The sequence below is a fragment of the Anser cygnoides genome, chromosome 17, assembly GCF_040182565.1.
Source record: "Anser cygnoides isolate HZ-2024a breed goose chromosome 17, Taihu_goose_T2T_genome, whole genome shotgun sequence".
Classification (NCBI taxonomy): domain Eukaryota; kingdom Metazoa; phylum Chordata; class Aves; order Anseriformes; family Anatidae; genus Anser; species Anser cygnoides.
In genome coordinates this window covers 9,303,650-9,319,954 of record NC_089889.1, presented here as the reverse complement: position 1 = coordinate 9,319,954, position 16,305 = coordinate 9,303,650, and the positions used below count along the sequence as shown (strand labels likewise).

Sequence of the window (16,305 nt, the reverse complement as noted above, 5' to 3'; positions counted from 1 at the left end):
CAATAAAAATTACTACTAATTTCCAAAAAATGGTGTAGCATTTTGCTGTGAATTAGCCTGGCTTTATTAAAAAAAAATCTTACAGTTTAGCTAGCACTATTGAAGAACTAGAAATGTAATCTTCTCCCAGCTCTTAGAGTGGATCAGTTACCTTCACTAATATAAGAAAGAGAGTCTGTTTTCACCATAGATAGTTTTCTATTGGAGGGTAATGTCAAAGGATTCCCTGTACTTCAAAATACTTGCTACATACCTTCCCTCTACTAAGGTAAACAGGCCATCAGAAGGTACTGTTCCTCACGTTGTAGGCTGTTGAATGTTTGATTTATTTATATTCTCCTACTTCCCTGAAGTGGGCAGCGTTTGGCAGTATGTTATACAATATTCTAGAGTTGTTCTAGAGTCAAAGGTAAACGAGTACATTCCCAAATGAGAGCTTTCTTCCCTGCAGAGAGCGGCTTTTTGTTAAAGATTAGATCTTTTTTTTAATTTCATTGTTCTTTATGCCTTCTGAAATCTTTGCCTTGTTGAATTGACACATGCCTTTGCTCTGTTTTCTTTTTTTTTTTTGGCTGTCAGTATCTTGCTTCTCAAAATTTGGGATGTTGGATACATGTTTGGCTCGTAGCAGCACATGCAAGACCTAGCTTGTAAATGCTTTAAAATGTCTCTGATTATTGATCACTTCTCACATGTGCCTCTGAGAGGAAAGTGGCCATTTGGATGCCTTTTCAAAATAATAGTCTTTCTGGAAAGAGGTATTTGTAGTATAAGACTGATTTCTGTAAGATAAGTTTAGACTTCATGGTACCTTTACAAGCTAGGAAAAGGGTTCTTGGGATTTTTATATATATATATATATATAGTAATATATATAATATAATAAAGATATAGAATATGTATTTTATATATATATATATATAACAAAAATAAAAATATATGTATTTTTAAATTATCTGGGAATTAAGACGCAGAAAGAGTAAGGAACTGTGCCCGAAGTTGCACACACAGACTGGGCCAGGAGTTTAGGAGACTTCCACTGTTGTAGAGCTGTGCTGATTTTTGTTCATATTCTGCAGAAAAGTATCTTGTAGGCAGGCTTCTGGTCCCATGAACCACAGCTTGCTTCTCTCTTCAACCACTGTTTAAGTACAACAGACTTCTTGTCACTTCTAATATATTCTTCCAACCCTTTTTGCACCAAATAATTTACCTTTAAAATAGAAATAAAAGCTATACAGTTAGTGAGAATTTTTTGAATTGCTGAAGAGCTGTGCTAATTTCTTTCACAGGTGGAGGGAAGAGGCTGTGATTGCATTGTCTTGTGGTTGGACTGTGATAAGGAAGGAGAAAACATCTGTTTTGAAGTAAGGTTTCTTTCTAAGATTCATAATACTGTAATATATTCGTTTGTGGCATACAGTACTACCATTATGTTCTGATGTACTGATATACAGTAAAATTTAAACTAAGTTGAATAAAGATTTAAAGGCATGGAGGGCCTTGGTGGAAATAAATGTTTTTGAGCTCTAATTTGTCAGTTAAAAAGTATAAACAATTTCATAGGTGTTGCTCATCTGAGGTGAATAAGAAGGTCTCTTAAATGTTCAAACATTCCAGCGCTTTAAGAATCAGACTGTTTCAAAGCTGGAGTAGTTATTTTGCCATCCTTATAAAACTTAATTTCTATCATACTTGGTTCATTAGGTGATTAAGACTCTTTTGAGCTTAGAGGCTGCTTTTAAGCAGCAAGAGTTTAAGCAGCTTAGTGGCTGCTTACAGCAGCAAGAGTTTGGACTCTGCCCACAAAAAGTATAGAACTAAAATTTTGCACAATGATTATTTTTTAAACATCCTATTCCCAGAAGTCTAAATGAAAGCTATTTTTTTGTCTTTTTTTTTTTTTTTTAAAGAACCTCATTTTATCAAGTATTTAAGTTCTTTAAATACCACCGTTTCATAACTGTGCCCTGGTAATACATAGAAGTAAACTGGGGTAGAAGCAGATACATACTTACCAAAAGATGCTGCAGCTGCACTGGTGGATTTATTTGCCCATAGTTAAGAATAGTGCTTCACTTCCGGCAGTTGCTGTTTAATAAATAAATCCTTCAATTTTGCTCATTCTTAATACACTTCTGAGAGTATGACAAATACTGTTCTTATCGGTTAATGTATTGCCATGACATCTTCCGAATGAAGAAAATAATTGTGTCAGCAAACATTTTGTGGGGAGTGTGTGGGTTTTTTCTCCTCTAAAGAGAAGAAAATGACTTAAGCCCTTAGCTTTCAATTACTTACAAAATATGCTTCTGATCTTCGTTAGGTTCTTGATGCTGTTCTTCCTGTTATGAACAAACCTCGTAGCAGCGAAAGGACGATTTATAGAGCTAAATTCAGTTCCATTACTGACACAGACATCTGCAATGCCATGAATCATTTGGGAGAACCCAATCGCAATGAAGCTCTGTCAGTGGATGCCCGCCAGGAGCTGGACCTTAGAATTGGCTGTGCATTTACAAGGTGACAGCATAGATTACAGACGGTTTTGTGAAAGGTTCAGCAATACAGCACTGTCCACAAAATATGCCTTAGACCTGTAGTGGCTAATTCTGCTGAGCACCAAACCAAACAATTTTATGCATGGACAAATAAAAAGAAATTTGAAGAAAGTGTTATGGCTTTAACTGAGCTAAGATAAAGTACATCAGCAGCTATTATATACTCTTCCTTTATGACTTGCTCCCACATTTCTTTGTGAATAAACAAGATTCTGTGAGGCAAATGACTTCTTTAGCTTTAAGACTTGATGTTTCTGAGATTGTTTTTTTTTTTTTGACAAATACCTGAATGACTTAATAGATTATTCATTTATGTCTATAAAAGTTTGTGATTTTTTTTGCTTTCGTGGGAATGAGGATAGTAATGTACTTGTTCCTGTATTTTTTTTTCTTAGATTTCAGACTAAGTATTTTCAGGGGAAATATGGAAATTTAGACAGCTCTCTCATCTCCTTTGGGCCATGTCAGACGCCAACACTTGGATTCTGTGTTGAAAGGCATGACAAAATCCAGTCATTTAAGCCTGAGACTTACTGGGTGCTGCAAGCTAAAGTAAGCTTTACAATACTTGTTTGGTAAAAATATGTGTTCCTCATATACAAAGAAATGTGCTTATTTCCATTTTGTCCATTCATAAATTTGTAGCTGCTGACAAGAATTCACAATGCTTACAATTTACTTGTGTGCTTTTATTCAGTTCACGTGTGTCACCACTCTCTCTAGAACAGATTCCAGGATGTCAGTTTTTTGTATTAAAGTGGTTATTGTGTGCTGCTTATAAGAATTCTTCAGTGTTAACCAGCTAAGCTTAGACTCAGCCAGAAAGACTACTTGAAACGGTTTGCTTTTGTTCCCTGGGGTCCTTGGACTGACTGTGGTGTTAATTTGAATCCAAGAATTAATTAGGCTGCCAGCAAACATTGGCATTGCTGAGTATTGGAATTTTAAAGCAAATAAAATGCTCATTGTGTTAATTGGCAATTGAGTCCTCTGAATACTTTGGCAGCTTATGGCAGTTTTATAGCCTTACTGCTGTCCAAGCTCTCAGAGCAAACTAACATGATTTTACTGCTTGTGATGACAAGGATTGTTTAAACAAATAAAAGATAGATGGTAAAAAGTTGCCATTTTTAGATTTTAAAATAATAATAATAGAAAAGAAATCTAGCATCTACTCTCATCTGTTTTCTGATACATCTCATTCATGTGTGTCATGCCAGGAAGTATTTGGTGGCTGTTTTCAGAGTTTCATGCTCTCATATTGTCTGGTTCATATTTATTTTTGTATGTGGGACTTGAAACATGACCTAGTTACACTTTACTTTTAATACAAAGAATTAGTTTTGCTAGATCAAAATGATAAACTTTAAATTTCTGCCTGCTTTACCTCTTGCTATTACTAGCACTAAAATAAGTGTGGTATTTCAATTAACTGCAAGAATAATTCTAGTCATTCTCATGGCTCCTGAACTCAACATACTCTTATCTTTCTCAGAAGTCCCTGGGAAAAAGAGTATAACTGCATGTTTGGAGCACTTGTGTTGCAGAATGGGTATTATTAGGGTTTACTTGCTGGATTGTTGTTGGAAATGTGCATTCTCACACTTTCGTTAATAGTGTTGGTGGCAATTAAATTTTTTTTGACCATTAGGTGAATCCTGAAAAAGAAAGTTCTCTCACTTTGGATTGGGATAGAGTGCGGGTGTTTGATCGTGAGATTGCTCAAATGTTCCTGAATATAACGAAGATGGCAAAAGAAGCAAAGGTACAAATATGTATGAAGTGTTGATAGAGCACGTTTCACATTAATGAAATACTGTTTAATATCTCATCTACTGCATTTTGTTTTCTGTTAAAGAGGGGTGTAGAATATCATCTGTATCTTCTTTTTTATTATTATTTATTCCATTCAACTTTATATAAAATAGAATAAAAGTCAAGAGATTCTTGATTGTAGTTCATATTATGCTACTGTGGTCATCTCAACAGAAATCCCATTCTTAATATTGACTTTGGAAATGGTCATCATTCATGATAGGAAGTCTTCATTACTAAACCTGCTGAGAAATACAGTTCAGAACTCTCCAAGCAGACCTCTTATTTCCCATGAGACACTGTATAAATCAGAATTTAATTACTTATATGGCAATATTCCTGCAGTTAAATTTTTAATCATGTGTATGGTACAGTCTTTATAGCCAATTAACTTGTAATTCTGTTCTGTTCAATACTTGTTTGGCAGTATGTTTGGATTTAAGTGTTTACAGCCATCAAGGTTCAAAGACTGCATGATGCTTTTAAAAATCTGGATCCTTATAGTTAGGACCATTACTTGGATTAAGCATTAAATCCTTGTAGCACCGACATATGTGCTGCTTAGTTAAATGAGAAGTAAAGATAGCAATAAGCTACCTTGCTGCATTTCCAGTTGCAGGTCTAATCACATAGCACAAAGGGACCTCAGGACTATAACTTTACAATTTGGTAAAACTGTCTCCAGTCAGATTTCCTAAAGTAGAAATATATTGGTGGTACTGCTCTAAGAAAAAACCCACAGATATGATGGCAACAGGTAATGTTAGGTATACCATGTGGTTCTAGTCACAGTGGAAATGATATATTAATCAGTTACCAAACTTCAAAACTTTTACTGGAAAAATACTATTTTCTAGGTAGAATCTGTGAGTAAAAAAGAGAAGGTGAAGCAGAGACCACTGGCTCTGAACACGGTAGAAATGCTACGAGTGGCCAGTGCTGCTTTAGGTATGTGTACAAGTTCAGATTTTCACACTGATATAAAGCAAAATACCTTGGCTTCTCAGCTGAAATAATCAAGCATATACATGTTTTGATAGCCTCGTTTCCCTATATTGTATCATTTTTGGGGAAGGAACAAGTTTAGAAAGCTTGTCAGAAGCGAAGTGCTGGGTAAGATCAAGGTGACAGAAGCCTTATAGAAAGGCCAAACTGATTTATTTAAATGCTTTGATAATGAATACTTTTGGACACAGCAAACAAAATGATCTACACATCACTCTGATTATGATTTCATTCTCTCCTATTCCATCTCAGGAATGGGTCCGCAACATGCCATGCAAATAGCAGAGCGTCTTTATATGCAGGGTTATATTAGCTACCCTCGAACAGAAACTACACATTATCCAGAAAACTTTGACTTGAAAGGATGTTTGAGACAGCAAGCCAATAATCCCTACTGGGCAGAAACTGTGAGTATATGAAGCAAAACCTGTACTGTTCAACAGATTGTTCTCTAGTCAGTGTTTCAGAAATGTCTTACCTGGTATGTCTTAATCTAGATTTTTGCAAACAATAAATGTCTGTAATTGCTTTTATTTATGGACATTGTATTGTTACAAATTTGATCTGAAAAGTTTCTTAACCTGATGGTAGAGACCTGTTATCCACTTCAGTCAATTTTCTTTCTTGTCCTTCACCAGGTAAAAGCATTGCTATCAGAAGGCATTAATCGTCCAAGGAAAGGCCATGATGCAGGGGACCATCCTCCCATCACTCCAATGAAAGCTGCAACAGAGGCAGAATTGGGTATAGACAAATTGAATAGCATTAGAACACTATGATGAAACTGGTTCCTTGAGTTACAGGGGCTGGGTTGAAAATCCCTCGGTTTTAACATAAAATATAATTATCTGAATTTCAGGAACTGGAGAGAAAGCAGACTTAGTCTTAACTTTAATTTCTGATGACAATGAAGATCAGAGCTGGTCTGCTCTTCAGTAATTGATTCTCAGCACCCTAAAACTGTTGAGAACAAGGAGTAGTCAACTTAACACAGTATTTCTTACTTTCCTTTAGAGAAATTTGACCCACCGTAGTAGCTTCTAAGTATTGAAATTTGATTGTATGTTTTTGTTTGTAAATCAGACTTTAACTGCATTTTAAATTGGTCTGTATGGTTTGTGTTACTTATATTAAAATGTAAGATTTGATTCTATGCTGTAATCTCTGAAAAGAATTTAAAACTTAAAGTATAGTAAATGGATTGTGCTGTTCATTAGGAATAACTAATTGTTGTAGAAAACGGGTAAATTCTGATTTTCAGGAATCAGTGAAATAATCTCTGATAGAAAAACAAAGTACGTTAAAAGTTTGAGTAACTGTAAAGGTTATTAAATGGCCATGTAAGACTTTTATTATACACAGCAAGATGGAATATTGAAAGCACAAGAGTAAGAATTAGTTTCTGTTCGTAGCAGGATAACCTCCCTACTATTAGATTTTGATGGACTTTTAAATTTTATTTTCTTTCACGTACCAGTTTCTCCTGTGATAGCCACGGAAATCTGGTGCAAGTTTTAGTGCAAATTTTATGTAGAGCTGCAGGACTTGGTTTGTGGGACTAAGATTTTGTTTACCTTCAGGTGGAGATGGATGGCGACTATATGAGTATATAACTAGGCATTTTATTGCCACTGTGAGTGCTGATTGCAAGTACCTACAAACCACCATTTCTTTCAGTATCGGCCCTGAACGGTTTACCTGTATTGGAAAAGTGGTAACTTCACCAGGTAAGACTAACCAGGAAGAAAGTAGTCAGCTACAGATTATTATTTTTTCCCATATATTCATTGGATGGATATAAAAGTGAAGTTTTGGGGACAAGTAGAATTTTGAAGACTTTTTATTTTTTGGAGCTATTGAAGTCACAAGGACCAAACCTTTGTCTTCATTTCCATACTTCAATTACAGTAGAAAAAGTCTTATTTTTCATGTAGTAGTTTCAAGAGTTAATGCGACACTCGCCAGTGTAAAGACGGGTTTTTTTTGGACAGCAAATGTCTTTTGTGGTTTAGATTATACAAAGATGGATTTCTTTTTTTCCACAAGTGTAAGAAACTCAGTTTCCAGTCAGTAGGAAGAGTGTAGTACCTCACCACTGAGATCTTCATGGCAAGCAGTCCCAGTAGTCTTTATTGCATTAATACAACTTCCTATTTCCATTTTTTTAACAAGCTCTTCCCATCCATTTGGTGAGACTTCTGGAACTGTGCTTTCATTCAAGGAAAGTTTTTTTGTTTTTTTTTACTCTCCATACATCATCCTGACGCAAGTCACCCACAAAACAGATTTGATGCGGTGTCGTGGGACATCTTGTCTTTTGATATAGTATTTCAAATATTGTCTGCATGGTATGGCAAACAGTCTGTATGTATGGCAGTGTATGGCAAACTTTGATCTGTATAATGTAGCCCACGTTAAAATTAGAAACATATATCTTGACCTTTTGAAAGCTGTGAAGATAATCTCTCATTACTTTGTTTACCTCCAGGGTTCACAGAAATTATGCCTTGGCACAGCATACCATTAGAAGAGAGCCTTCCGCACTGTGAGAGAGGAGATCTTTTCCCAATTGGTGAAATAAAATTGCTGGAAAAGCAAACCAGTCCTCCTGATTACCTAACAGAAGCAGAACTTATCACTCTGATGGAAAAGCATGGCATTGGTACGAACTCACTTAAGTTACTTTATCCTGTAATGCATCTATCAAGAGAGCAAAGGGTCTGAATCATTTCTCTGAGCTCTCTCTTGTCAGCAGTGGCCTTTCAGTGTTCATTTGAATAGGTTCAGTAATGATCTTTTTCCCCTCGAACCACAGTAGCACCTCTTAGTGGATAGTGGATTCTCTATTCCCCAATATTCCTTTCCCCTTCTTAATTCTTATGCCTAGTTTCTGGCCAAAGCAACGTTCTTTCATAATCCATCATTGTTACTTCTTTGTTAGAAAGAGCTGGTGTTGTGTGGAAGGATGCAACTCCTATTCTTAGGAATGATTTCCTGTCAGAACAGTGTGCTTCAGCTTTGCTGGCTCCAGTAGTCCTTCTGTATCTTATTACACAATTTATCACAATATTATTTTTCTTTTTCGATCTGACTTGCTTCCTTCAATACATTTTCATAAACAAGTCCAGTCGAGAAGAACATAGTCTAGAACTCCCATGTATTTTTCCAGAACAAGTGATTGTGAGAATAGCTATCTTTCTGTCACTAATTTCTTGGAAGAAATGAAAGGATTAAGGTTAAAATACATGTTTCAGACTTTCCAGAACTGCAAAGGAACATATGTGTTACTAGGTAGAGAAATTATCCGCTGGAAACAGGGTAGCAGTAAGAAAGTATATGCATTTTAAGCTAAGAAGTGCTGTAATATGATACAAAACCAGAGAAGTCAGAAATAAGTAATTTCTTGAAAGCTTCAATGGATGTATTGTCTTCCTTTGTGTGGCAGGAACTGATGCAAGTATTCCAGTCCACATCAACAACATTTGCCAGCGAAACTATGTCACAGTAGAGAGTGGTCGGAGACTAAAGCCTACAAATCTTGGAATTGTTCTGGTTCATGGTTATTACAAAATAGGTCAGTCAAATAGTCCTCCCCCCAAACCCATCCTCTTATATTTTGTCCCCTTCAATATGTCAAAGGCGGTTGTTGCTGTATAAGTAATGTTTCTGTCTGAAATGATGCATCTAGGAAAATATCACTGATTTGAAAAGCTGTAATAGTTAAAACTTGTTTGTTTATTTTGATGTCACTTTAGTTTGGGCAGTTTCCTACTGTTTTTGGTATTTCATTACTGCTTCTCTGTTGCTGATGTCTCTGTTTTTCTGGTAGATGCAGAATTAGTTCTTCCTACAATTCGCAGTGCTGTGGAAAAGCAACTCAACTTAATAGCTCTGGGTAAAGCAAATTACCATCAGGTCCTGGAGCACACCCTTGACATCTTCAAAAGGAAATTTCACTATTTTGTGGATTCTATTGCAGGTAAAAGTTGTTTTACATGTAAATTCTATGCAACTACTTAATTGTTGTAAAGACGCTGTTAGAAAGTACTTAAGTATTAGGTTGCTTTTTCAGAGGTTTAGGCTCACTGAAAATTGTGCTGTGACTGGGAGTTTCCAGTCATATGAATTTACTCTCCAGAGGGAAATAATCATGTCTCTAAAATTCCATTTCAAATTTATTTGTGACTGTGTAGTGTTGAGTTCTGAAAAGCAGCAGACTAGCTGAAGCACTTACCCTAGTGTGTTCGTGTGTGCTTATTACAAAACTCTTTAAATAAAAAGTCATCTTAAACAGAGAAGAGTATTGTGAACAAACTGTTCACAATAACTATTTGAAATAAGCTGTTGACTATTCTCATTACTTCTTCACAGGTCCTGTAGATGATTTTGTGAGAGGTTTCCTCCTAGGAATTAGAATTCTAACATAAGTGTGATAATCTTTTCTGCAGGTATGGATGAGCTGATGGAAGTGTCTTTTTCACCCTTAGCTGCCACGGGTAAACCTCTTTCCCGCTGTGGCAAATGCCATCGTTTCATGAAGTATATTCAGGTAAGTTCATGTCACACTTGTATTTTAAACTTCACTTGCTAGGTGACGTTGAGTAGAAACCCTTTTTCCATTACTGAATTTGGATTCAAATGTGGTTGTCAATAATGAATTTCTTGGGTAGGGGTGGAAAGGCAGGAAGCCTGATGGAGCTTTTCCATGGGTAACAAACCAGAAAGTGGTCGCAGTTGGATTTCCTGTGGGTTTTGAACCCTACTGACATTACAGATGTTCTGGAGATTTATATTCTCTTTCCAGGCGAAACCAAGTCGTCTGCACTGCTCTCATTGTGATGACACCTACAGTCTCCCACAGAATGGTACAATTAAACTCTACAAAGAGTTGCGTTGCCCCCTGGATGACTTTGAGCTGGTGCTCTGGTCTTCTGGATCCAGAGGAAAGAGCTACCCTCTCTGTCCATACTGTTACAACCATCCTCCCTTCAGGGACATGAAAAAAGGTAGGAATTTTGTGAACACGCAGGCATCACCTTCACTTGAAATAAGTTAGGTGCAGTCTTATCGACTGTGCTTTTTTAATAGTTTTTAATGAGGGTTGCCTAGTATAAAGTGCTACTCAAATTATATTAGATACCTAAAATTCATACCAAAATGGGTGAACAAAATGTGTTAGTTAACTCACTTCTGAACACTATTATTTTTTGCTTTAATCACCACTAGCAAAGATGTTAGCATCTTTGCAGAAGTTTCCTGTGTATTTTATTGAATACAAGAGAGGCTACTCTTACTACATTTGCTGTAAGACAGAAGAGAGAGGCTAGTATTTTTTAAACTATTCTTGTTATTTCAGTAGCCCTAGAATTTACTGAAGCTGTTTTCACTGAAATAGCTGTGTTTTGTGCATGAATTCAAATATTTCAAGATTGGCTATTTTTGAAGTGATTTTCTAAAATGGCTTATGTGGAGTGGCTAGAGAAACACTTTACTGTTAGTCATATAGCCATGTCTTAAAATTTTTAGAGAAATGCTCAGAATGTTGAATGGACCACAACAGGTTTTATAAAAGCAAATAAGAAATTAACTTATTTGTATGTACGTGACTTTTCTAATGCATAATATATGGACGGGATATAGTTTAAGGCCCTCTCTGAGAGTAGGGGAATTGTATTTTGATGCAGAGATATGTCTTCCAACAACTTGTAACACACTAAGAAGGGAAAAAAGTAGCAGTTAGTATGATAAACGTGAGCTCAAAACTTATTTAAGGTAGCACTTGGAAGCTCTGACTGCATATCAGGAGCTTTTTGGCATCATTTTATTACCATCTTTTAATTAAAAATGTGTTATGCTACTAGCATACAGTGCAAGTATTAAATGAAGTAGCTAGGAGCCGTATGTTTCACTGAAAACAATTTCTTTTAATCACTAATATATCCAAGCTTTATGTACTGTACAGTGGCATTGTCTAGGAATTCTGAAAGCCATTAAAAAATTTAGAGCAAGGGATTATTCTGAGTATCTGAAAAGGCAGATTGCCTTTTGGGAATATGTTCCTTTGTGCAGTGGTTTAGAAAACCTGTAATATACTAAGCTGTCTTTCAGTTCTGTGTTTCTCTTCCTGCAAACAGAGCAGTGGTGATGTAAAGGGTTCCTTGTGGTATAGTTTTACTCTTCTTCCACCAGGAATGGGCTGTAATGAATGCACCCACCCCACATGCCAGCATTCTCTTAGCATGCTTGGAATTGGGCAGTGCGTTGAATGTGAGAATGGGGTTCTGGTGCTAGACTCAACATCAGGTCCCAAGTGGAAGATGGCCTGCAACAAATGCAACGTGATCGTGCACTTCTTCGAGAATGCCCACAAAGTCCGAGTGTCACCAGAGACGTGTGATTTGTGTGATGCAGCCCTTGTGGATGTAGATTTTAACAAAGCCAAGTCTCCTCTGCCTGGTGATGAGACCCAGCATTCAGGCTGCGTATTCTGTGACCCTGTGTTTCAAGACCTGGTGGAGCTGAAACACGCAGCCATGAGGCACCCCATGCACCGTGGGGGACAAGGAAGAAGGCAAGGGCGAGGAAGAGGTAAAGGCCGGAGGCCTGGGGGAAGACCCAATCCAAAGAAACCCAAGGACAAAATGGCAGCTCTGGCTGCTTACTTTGTATAACGGCTGCACAATACAAAAAAAAAAAATAAACTTCTTATAAAAAAATTGTTTCTCTTTAAGTTCATTTTAAGTATTTCTGATCTTTATCACTTTCCTGTTCTTAGAAAAGTTAAAGCAGTATAACAATCCAAGATTTAATCATGGTTTAATCAGCAAACAAATTGTTCTGGATGATCAGTTAGTGACTAAGCCTTTAAGCTTTTAATTGGAATTCAGTTGTCCAAGTGGACTTCACAAACAGGAAGGAGACTGAGAAAGTCTACCTACACTGTTACTTGTGGCTAATTGAAAGGAAATGAAATTTTCCTCTTCTGTCATTTCCAAAGCCTTTGTCAGCAATACAAATGCCAGGAGTATAATAGATGATTAAGATCGGTGTTATGCTGCTGTAGCTTTTAGATGTGGAATGGGCTTTGTTTTCTCTGACTTCTCATCTTCTAGTAAATGATTAGTAGCCTCAGATTTTTAAATTACATCTGCAATAATAAGAGCACTACAAATCTGCCTCTCTGCTGCATGTAATAATATATGAGAATAATGCCAATAGACATACAAATTGGAAATTCCAAATATGAAGGGGAATATCTGTCTTGAGCAGTGATTCCCAAATAATGGTCCATGCAGCCAAGTATCTTTAGGTCAGTGAGTCACAGTTAAGTGAGACCTCCTCCCACTGCTGGAGGACAGGTAGAGCTCTCATGCTCTTCTTTTCCTCTGTTCACATAGCTGATCATACCTGATCAAATACAGTTTGTAATGTCTGCACCCCACATTGTCATTTCAGTGTTGGCTAATTAGAGGAGTGTCCTCGTGGTTCATTATATGGAGCTGTATCTAACCACTGGGTTCCACACTACAAAATCTAGTGCTGTACAAATATGTAATGCTCTCTCCTTTCCTTCCATGTGCACATAGCCGGTCCATCTGATCAAGTACAGTTTGTATCATCTGTATCCCCAAAACAGTTTCAGTGCTAGTTGTGGTTGGATGAGAGGATCCCATCGGTTTTACTTACTGCAAAGGCTGCTGCATTTGAACGCAGAATATGCAGAGCAACGTGACACGTGATTGACTCAGAATGGAAAGATGAGTCCCTGCAAAAGGTATTGTACAACCCTGCTGTTCTAATTGGCACTGTGTGCAGTTACTGAACAAGAAAAAACACAAAACACTGCAGCCCCCTGTTTCTTTGATCAAATGTTTATATAGTTACAGCTCAAACATGACCTATATTTTAACAGTATTACTTAAAAGACACTGATTTAGGTAGAAGCTTTTTTTCTGTAGCTTCTGTTTGTTTTTATCCCAAGTACTAAATCATCTTTCTGGTAAAAACAAACAGTTTGTATCTCCCTTAGCATAGACTGAGTAGTTTATTCTCTTGAAGTTCATCTTGCTGTAACATCTTAGGCCATAAAGCTTAGCATAAGCTATAGTAGTTTTCAGAGGGGATTGTATTGATTCTGTTGTTCAAGCCCTTTCTTAACTCCTGTAGCCTGCTTGGATACGCTAGGATACTGCTTTAAAAATACCTGTGTGTTCAGCTAGCTTCTGCTGCTGTGTATGCCTGGCTGGGATTTCTGCAATACTTACTGTGGGAAAAAAGTGTGGGAAGCCTGTCATTAGTCATTCCATGTGGCATTTGACCTGTGTGGGAACCATTTCTTTTTTATTTTAAAAAATATATTTATTTATTATGTTTTTATTTTGGCCATTTTCAGGCAAACATTTCCTTGTAAAATCTCTTTGCTGAATTAGCCCCAGTAGAAATTAAGTGCTGGGAACTTTCTGTCATGCATAGAACGAGCCTCTTAAGTGTTCTGGTGGAAGGTTTGAGTAGCTGCCTTTTAACTACCACAAATGGCAAAGGTCTTCTTTCTGCCTGTGCCTGAGGAATGAAGGCATTGCAGGATGTGCCTCAGCAGGCTCTCAGTGCTGTGACCTGGCGCACAGGCTGGTGGTGACGATTGTCTTCAGAGTGGAGCGGAAAGAAGGTGGAGATGACAAGTGCTTCCAGTTTCTGTTTAAAACTTAAGAGGCGCATTCCTGGGATTGCTGTATGAGGTGTGAGAGAGCAAGAATTTTCTTAAAATGCTGAAGTTGCTGGAGATGTTTCTAACAGTAAGGTGAGCACTGTGTGTATCATGTCTGTGGTTCTTACTGGAGAAACAGGTGTTACAGCTTATGAAATAAATCTCTTCTACTTTTGGTTTACGTTCCATGGAAAAGACTCAGGAGAAAGCTTTTACAATTTAGGAAAGTTGCTTCATGAAGTAGCGTTAGTCACTTTTGAAGAGAGGAGATTGTTTTGGCTCCCATAGGTGATGAAACAAAAATGAATTGATCTGTGCTATATGGCTGCATGCTTGTCCATGTCTGAGATGGCACTAGCACCTCCTAGGATGCTTGCTTTTGTCAGCTTGGGGCGAGAGAAGTAGCAGGTCTCCATGGAAAGTTGATGCCAAAAAATGGACAGATGGTGCTCGGGAATATAGAGAGTATCAAAATACAGATTTTGATCTGATGATTATATGGAAAGGAATTAAAAAAAGAGGGTCAGGTCTGATAGAAACAGGGAAAGGGTACAATGCAGACAAAAAACATTTGTCTGAAAGTGATCAGTGGCGACTTCGGGGCTAGTAATACTGAAGGGGTGACTTCATCCCGTACCTATGGTTGCTCATTTAAATCATTCAACTTTTAAAAACTTTTTTTTTTCTTGGAAGTGCCAGTAAGGAGTGGTCATAAGGATGCTGCAGCTTTCCCTCTTGGCTGGTTTCCCAGCAGTCTTTGAAAGTACTTTTTGGTCTTTCCTATGTGAAGCCACTGTAGGGCTGCACAGTATGTACTTGTTGTTTTTCCAAAGATAATTGTATGTGGGATACATCTTGAACAAGACTCATGCTCATGAATGAATTTTGGGAGGAATGAAGTTGGAAGTTGTTTTGAACCTCGATAGATTTTCTTCTGCCAAATCCACTGGGGCCGATGCTCAAACAGTATATGTTTGGTAAAACCTGCTGTGGCTTTCAGGGACTCAGTTGGGAACATTTTGTTGTGTTCAAGTTGTTATGTCAGGTTGTGACAAACTCCTCAGTGATTTTTGTCATCCAGATCTAGTCTGGATCTGGGCATCAGGACATCAACCCATGTGGGGGAAAAAAAAACATCTTGATTCACCCAGGAAGCAAAGGGAAGAGCAATGTTTAGATGCCCATCCTGCCAACTGCTTTTGAGGAAGGCTGCTGTTGGCTTCAGCAAAGCTTTGCCTGCTTTCCTGGAACTGGTAATAGGATACAGACCACTGCAGTTTAGCACGGGAATACAAAGGGAAAGGGTGGGATAAGAATCTCCATGACAGTAATGACTTAGGAATCTCTAAAAAACCTCAGCAGTCTCTGTTGCTGAACACAGTTAACTTAGTGCCAGATGCTTCAGCCTGGCATGAGTGCTAAATACTTAGCAGTTTCAGCAGGAATTCAAAACACTCAGATCCTTCACAAAACTGACCTTCCAATCACTGAATTAAAAGCCCACTCTAAAAAAAAAAAAAAAGTTTAATAATGGCTCTCTTTTTCAAAGTTGATGATTTTTTTTTTGCAGGATCCCCTCTGCAGTGTCTCGTTATAAAAAGAATAAGAAAGTTTTAAAAGCACTAACTGTGCTGCTTCTTTCTTTTCACAGCTCTCTGGCAATTAAAAAAAAAAGTGGGAGGTACATTGCTTACTAGCTTTTTCAATAGAATGGTGAAGAAAGAACATGTGTCAATGCTCTGAAATAGAGATGTCAGAGAAGGAGAGAACAAGAAATTGAGGTAGTGCAAATGCTTGCAGCAATACTTCACTGAATGTGAACTAGCACTTCTGCTTAATCCCTTCCTCCTGTGAAAGTGTTCTGTTATAACCAGTGACCACTGGAGGCTGTTTTAATACCAGGTGAGAAGTCTTACTGCTCTTAATATCTGAAGTAAAAAACTGTTTCTAATTGTACCTGCTGGAAACTGCTGCTGTTTGGAAGGTTTGTCACCTGTGCACATCTGGATGTTTGAGTATCAAGGAGGGGATGGGGGATACAAAGTGTTAAAGACATTGACACAGTGCAAGGAGGGGAGTGGGCTCTGAAGTGTGTTTTTTTTCCCAAACGAGTATCTGGGTTAATGTCTTGATAAAACACTTTGAACGTGTTTAACACAAACGAAAGTCGTGAAAAGCCCCTGTATGTCTTATGGTATTAAAAATCAGTCGGTAGATGAA

General features: G+C 37.5%; 1 protein-coding gene across 4 annotated transcripts in view; it reads left to right on the top strand.

Moving 5' to 3' along the window:
* The window catches only part of TOP3B (DNA topoisomerase III beta), an 83,751-nt gene extending 71,655 nt beyond the window's left edge, over positions 1 to 12,096 (top strand). For 3 of the 4 annotated variants that reach the window (XM_013173545.3, XM_013173548.3, XM_013173546.3), the window contains exons 5-18: positions 1,293 to 1,367; positions 2,327 to 2,523; positions 2,957 to 3,113; positions 4,213 to 4,326; positions 5,234 to 5,324; positions 5,634 to 5,788; positions 6,020 to 6,125; positions 6,962 to 7,108; positions 7,870 to 8,043; positions 8,827 to 8,955; positions 9,211 to 9,360; positions 9,830 to 9,930; positions 10,186 to 10,387; positions 11,571 to 12,096. In XM_013173545.3, coding sequence (XP_013028999.1) covers positions 1,293 to 1,367; positions 2,327 to 2,523; positions 2,957 to 3,113; positions 4,213 to 4,326; positions 5,234 to 5,324; positions 5,634 to 5,788; positions 6,020 to 6,125; positions 6,962 to 7,108; positions 7,870 to 8,043; positions 8,827 to 8,955; positions 9,211 to 9,360; positions 9,830 to 9,930; positions 10,186 to 10,387; positions 11,571 to 12,052 — 2,280 coding nt within the window. In that variant the 3' untranslated portion in view covers positions 12,053 to 12,096. Of the gene's footprint in view, positions 1 to 1,292; positions 1,368 to 2,326; positions 2,524 to 2,956; positions 3,114 to 4,212; positions 4,327 to 5,233; positions 5,325 to 5,633; positions 5,789 to 6,019; positions 6,126 to 6,961; positions 7,109 to 7,869; positions 8,044 to 8,826; positions 8,956 to 9,210; positions 9,361 to 9,829; positions 9,931 to 10,185; positions 10,388 to 11,550 lie in introns of all 4 variants that reach the window. The other variant, XM_048064029.2, reaches the window with a different exon arrangement.
* The last annotated feature ends 4,209 nt before the right edge of the window (positions 12,097 to 16,305 follow it).